Raw genomic sequence first — 5,681 nt, forward strand, 5'->3', positions numbered from 1 at the left:
CTCTTCCTCATCCCTACTCAAGCGCCGCTCTCGCGGAGGATATATTACCTGTCTAACAAATGCTTTCCAGAGTGAGAGAGAGAAGAGAGAGAGAGAGAGAGAGAGAGGGAGACGGAGAGAGAGAGAGAGAGAGACAGAGAACACTCTCGGGGGGGGCATGATACTCCACACCTCCGAGGAGAGCTCGGGTTTATGCTTCCACTCTTCTCTCCTTCCTCACTCTCTTTACCGTCGACTCCCCTTTCTATACTCCACGCCCTCTACGAGAGATATCTCCGACTTGTTATGCTCTCTCCTGCTCTGAGAGAGAGAGAGAAACTGCAAGCTAGTACCCCTCATGATACTCCACTACCTCGTGACCAGTGACCCGTACTTGAAATACGAAGCCGAGAGAGAGAGAGAGAGAGAGCGAAACGACGTCTGATCCTCCCTCAGGATCCTCTTTGACGCTCGTCGACTAGGAGATATGACTTGTTTAGCTTCCTCTCAATCTCTCCTCGATCTCGCGTTTACGTCATCTCTCTGCGTCATATCTCCACGACCGCGTACGGGGTAGCGATCTAAACATATGAAGGTGCTTGAGAGAGAGAGAGAGGAGAGAGGAAGAGAGAAATTGCGTCGCACCCCTCACTGATACTCCCGACCTCGTGACGAGGAGCTATAGACTTGATACTTCCACACTCTCCTCTCGCCTTGGTTTGATTTTCTCTCTCTTTGACGTCGATCCCTCTCCCAACGATGACTCCACCCTCTTTACGTTGAGGTATGACTTGTTTATCCTTCTTCCTTCTCTAACTTCTCTCTTCTTTGACGTCCGATCCCCCTGATACCTCACGACCTCGTGACGGGGAATATGACTCCTTTATGCGTCCACTCTCCGCTGAGAGAGAGAGAAACGCAGCTCGGGGACACGATACTCCACGACGTGACGAGGAGATGTGACGAGGAAGGAGAGAGAGAGAGAGAGGAGGGAGAGAAGAGAGATTGACTGTCGAAGCGACCTTTTATGCTTTTCTCCTCTATGCTTAGTACTATGAGGTGCTGGAGCACTGCTCCTCTATACTGAACAAATACGAAGGAGGAGAGAGAGGAGAGAGAGAGAGACTGCAGCTAGGGGAGTACTATGAGGTGCTGGAGCACTGCTCCTCTATACTGAACAAATACGAAGGTGGGGATTGAGAGAGAGGAGAGAGAGGAGATTGAGAGATTGACGTCGATCCCCTCCATCATTCAATTCATGATACTACCTCCTCGAGGAGAATATGACTTGTTTAACTGCTCTCTGCGCTCTCTACGCTCTTACTCTCCCCCCTCCTTTTTGACGTCGAGATCCCCTCCCTTCTTCTCTTTCTCATGACAATGATCAATTATACTCCACGACCTCTTTACACGCAGGAATATGTACTTTTTATGCTTCCCTCTCGCTCTCTGTCATCTCTTCCCGCTCCTCTCTTTGACGTCGATCCCCTCCTTCATGATACTACACGACCCGTGACGAGGAATGCTTGATATGCTTCCTCTGTTTATGCTCTAAACTAAATGAGAGAGGAGAGAGAGAGAAACTGCAGCTAGGGGAGTACTATGAGGTGCTTGAGCACTGCTCCTCTATACAGAACAAATACGAAGGAGAGAGAGAGAGAGATGAGAGGGATGAGGAGGAGATTGACGTTCGATCCCCTTTATGTCTTATCCCTTCTTTTCTGCTTCATCATTGCTCTTCGTTTCATCTCGTCTCATCTTCTCATACTCTCTATGATCCCACGACCCTCGTGACGACGGAGATATGCTGGTCCTCTATGCGCTCTCTCCCTCTCTCTCTCCTACTCTCCTCTGGGACTCTCATCCCGCCTCTGCATCTCTATCTCTCTCCTCTTCCCCTCTCCACTCTCTCTCCCTTTCTCCTCCGCCGCTCTCGCGCCCTCCTCTCTCCGCTCTTTGACGTCGATCCCCCTCATGATACTCCACGACCTCGTGACGAGGAGATATGATGCTTCAACAATACGAGAGGTGCGAGAGAGAGAGAGAGAGAGAGAGAGAGAAACTGCAGCTAGGGGAGTTACTCCACGACACCTCGTGACGAGGAGAGATGACCTCCAACATCTCGCTCGCAACAATACGCGAGTGAGAGTGAGAGAGAGAGAGAGAGAGACTGCAGCTAGGGGAGTACTATGAGGTGCTTGAGCACTGCTCCTCTATACTGAACAAATACGAAGGAGAGAGAGAGAGAGAGAGAGAGGAGAGAGAGAGAAAGACGGTCATCCGTGGACGGTCGATCCCCAGATCATGATACTCCACGACCTCGTGACGAGGGAGATAGATGACTTGTTTATGCTCCAGACCCGAGACGGTGAGAGAGAGAGAAACTGCAGCTAGGATACCCGCCCGTCTCTCAATTCTTCGTCTACTTCCACCCAGAGATATATGACTTGTTTATGCTTCCTGACTACTCCACGCGCCTCTCTCGCTTTGACGGATCTCCAATTTGACTTGTTTCTTTCAATGATCCGCCACGACCTCGTACGATGGAGCTAGGACTGTTTATGCTCCTCCCCTCGTCTCTCTTGAGCGAAATCGATCACTTTTTTCGCTTCCTCATGCTAGTACTATGAGGTGCTGGAGCACTGCTCCTCTATACTGAACAAATACGAAGGTGAGACTCTCCTCCTCCTCTCTCTCCTCTGTTGTCCCTCTTTGACGTCGATCCCCTCATCTGATCATACTCCACGACCTCGTGACGGCATCCCTCTATCTAAACATACGAAGGTGAGAGAGGGGAGAGGTGAGAGAGAGAGAGAGAGAGAGAAACTGCAGCTAGGGGAGTACTATGAGGTGCTGGAGCACTGCTCCTCTATACTGAACAAATACGAAGGAGAGAGAGAGAGAGAGAGAGAGAAACTGCAGCTAGGGGAGTACTATGAGGTGCTGGAGCACTGCTCCTCTATACTGAACAAATACGAAGGTGAGAGAGAGAGAGAGAGAGAGAGAAACTGCAGCTAGGGGAGTACTATGAGGTGCTGGAGCACTGCTCCTCTATACTGAACAAATACGAAGGTGAGAGAGAGAGAGAGGAGAGAGAGAGAGAAACTGCAGCTAGGGGAGTACTATGAGGTGCTGGAGCACTGCTCCTCTATACTGAACAAATACGAAGGAGAGAGAGAGAGAGAGAGAGAGAGAACTAAGATGACGTCGGATCCCCTCTCGTCTCATTCTTCATCCTCTACTCCACGGGGGTATCTTTGACGTCGATCCCACTTGGTCTGCATGATACTCCACGACCTCGTGACGAGGAGATATGACTTGTTATGCTTCCGCCTCCTCCCTCTCTCTCCCCTCTCTCTCTCTTTGACGTCGATCCCTCATGATACTCCACGACCTCGTTGACGAGGAGATATGACTTGTTTATGCTTCTTCCGTTCCCCTCTCTCTCTCTCTCTCTCTCTCTCTCTTTGACGTCGATCCCTTGTTTTCTTCATGAAAACTCCACGACCTCGTGACGAGGAGATATGACTTTTAGCTTATCTCTTCCAAGAGAGAGAGAGGAGAGAGAGAGAAACTGCAGCTAGGGGAGTACTATGAGGTGCTGGAGCACTGCTCCTCTATACTGAACAAATACGAAGGAGAGAGAGAGAGAGAGAGAGAGAGAGAAAGACGTGCGATCCCCTCATGATATACTCCACGACCTCGGTGACGAGGAGATATGACTTGTTTATGCTTGGAAGGAGAGAGAGAGAGAGAGAGAGAGAAAGACTTGTGTCGATCTATCCCCTCATGATACTCCACGACCTCGTGACGAGGAGATATGTTTTTAATGCTTCCTTCTCTTATGGGAAGTGAGGAGGGAGGAGAGAGAGAGAGAGAGAGAAACTGCAGCTAGGGGAGTACTATGAGGTGCTGGAGCACTGCTCCTCTATACTGAACAAATACGAAGGAGAGAGAGAGAGAGAGAGAGAGAAACTGCAGCTAGGGGAGTACTATGAGGTGCTGGAGCACTGCTCCTCTATACTGAACAAATACGAAGGAGAGAGAGAGAGAGAGAGAGAGAGAGGGGAAACTCGATCCCCTCTTTCTATCTCATGATACTCCACGACCTCGTGACAGGAGATATGACTTTGTTTAGGCTGCTCCTCTCTCTCTCTCGTCTACCTCCTGCTCTCTTTGACGTGGATCCCCTCTGCATTACTGAGACTGACGACGCTCGTACGAGGAGATATGACTGGAGCACTGCTTTTATGCTGACGCCAGAGAGAGAGAGAGAGAGAGAAACACGTCTGCTAGGGGAGTACTATGAGGTGCTGGAGCACTGCTCCTCTAGACACTTCCAGAGGCTCCACACCTCTGGATGTCTAAGGTGCTTGAGCAGGCGATCCTGATGACCTGAAGCACTATCTACGTGACGAGAGATATCTGTGACTTGTTTATGCCTTCTTCTCTCTGCTCTCTCTCTCGTCTTCTCTACTCTTTTGACGTTCGATTATCCCCATTCAGTGATTCTACTCCACGAAGGGCTGGAGTGACTGGAGCGACTATATGAACTTGTAAGATGTAAGAAGGTGGGAGAGAGAGAGAGAGAGAGAGAGAGAAACTGCAGCTAGGGGAGTACTATGAGGTGCTGGAGCACTGCTCCTCTATACTGAACAAATACGAAGGTGAGAGAGAGAGGGAGAGAGAGGGAGGGAGAGGGGGAGGGAGAGAGGAGCCTTTCCCGCTTCCTGACTACAAGGACAGGGGAGAGATTTTTTTCACCAAGTTACCAACTCTCTCCTCTCTCTCTCCTCTCCCCCCCTCTCTCCTCTCTCCCTCTCTCTCTCTCTCTCTCTCTCTCTCTCTCTCTCTCTCTCTCTCTCTCTCTGGTCTCTCTCTCTCCTCTCTCTCTCTCTTCAGATAATGTGAAGGCCTATTTCAAGCGTGGGAAGGCCCACGCCGCTGTGTGGAATATCAGGGAGGCACAGGCGGATTTCAACAAAGTGACAGAGCTGGACCCCAGCCTGACCGGCACTGTGAACAGAGAGAGGAGAGCGCTGGAGCAGAGACTTAGAGACAAGAGCCAGGAGGAGAGAGAGAGATACAGGGGCATCTTCATATAGAGAGAGGAGAGAGAGAGATACAGAGGCATCTTCATATAGAGAGAGGAGAGAGAGAGAGATACAGAGCCATCTTCATATAGAGAGAGAGGAGAGCGCTGGAGCACAGAATTAGAGACAAGAGCCAGGAGGAGAGAGAGATACAGGGGCATCTCTGTCTGTATGTCTCCCCCTCTCTCTCTGTGGCTCTCGAAAATCACACCCCAGCGTCTACCCTCGCGCTTCCTTTCCCGCTCTCTAAAAAAGTGGTTCATGGTTTGAGAGAGGCGAGAGAGAGGAGACTAGGCCTATCCTCTCTCTCTCTCTCTCCCCCTCTCTCTCCCCTCTCTCCCTCTCTCTCTCCTCTCTCTCCCTCTCTCTCTCCCTCCAATCTCATATTGTATTTTCGCTTCCTATAATAACCAACGGTCCCCCCCGCCTAAGTTATAACATTTTTGATGAATCATTCAATAGCAATATTTTTCTACTATATCGAGTGTCGTTAACTATTATTATTATATTGTTTAAAAATTAGCTATTTCTGTTATATTAGATTTTTATAACGATAACATTTTTTTTTAGACATAAAGAAACAAGATTCTCGTTAAAACTATGATACTA

At 49.6% G+C, this 5,681-nt stretch overlaps 1 protein-coding gene and 1 long non-coding RNA gene across 2 annotated transcripts; both read left to right on the plus strand.

Moving 5' to 3' along the window:
• Window positions 1-1,541: 1,541 nt before the first annotated feature.
• Window positions 1,542-3,158, plus strand: LOC121307194. Its single transcript, XR_005948280.1, has 3 exons — window positions 1,542-1,586; window positions 2,611-2,650; window positions 2,780-3,158. It is a non-coding gene; the product is annotated as an uncharacterized LOC121307194 (long non-coding RNA).
• Window positions 3,159-4,103: 945 nt separating this feature from the next.
• On the plus strand, window positions 4,104-5,084 carry LOC121307221 (AH receptor-interacting protein-like). The gene is made up of 3 exons (XM_041239359.1): window positions 4,104-4,197; window positions 4,551-4,646; window positions 4,882-5,084. Exons 1-3 carry the CDS (start codon window positions 4,104-4,106, stop codon window positions 5,082-5,084), a joined length of 393 nt encoding a protein of 130 aa, XP_041095293.1.
• The last annotated feature ends 597 nt before the right edge of the window (window positions 5,085-5,681 follow it).

The sequence above is a fragment of the Polyodon spathula genome, chromosome 54 (assembly GCF_017654505.1).
Source record: "Polyodon spathula isolate WHYD16114869_AA chromosome 54, ASM1765450v1, whole genome shotgun sequence".
In the NCBI taxonomy this organism is placed as follows: Eukaryota; Metazoa; Chordata; class Actinopteri; order Acipenseriformes; family Polyodontidae; genus Polyodon; species Polyodon spathula.

Coding starts and splice junctions, on each gene's coding strand:
- LOC121307221 (XM_041239359.1), top strand. CDS start 4,104: ATGACTTTGTTTAGGCTGCTCCTCTCTCTCTCTCGTCTACCTCCTGCT. Junction 4,198..4,550: donor TACTGAGACTGACGACGCTC/GTACGAGGAGAT, acceptor AGATGTAAGAAG/GTGGGAGAGAGAGAGAGAGA. Junction 4,647..4,881: donor TATACTGAACAAATACGAAG/GTGAGAGAGAGA, acceptor CTCTCTCTTCAG/ATAATGTGAAGGCCTATTTC.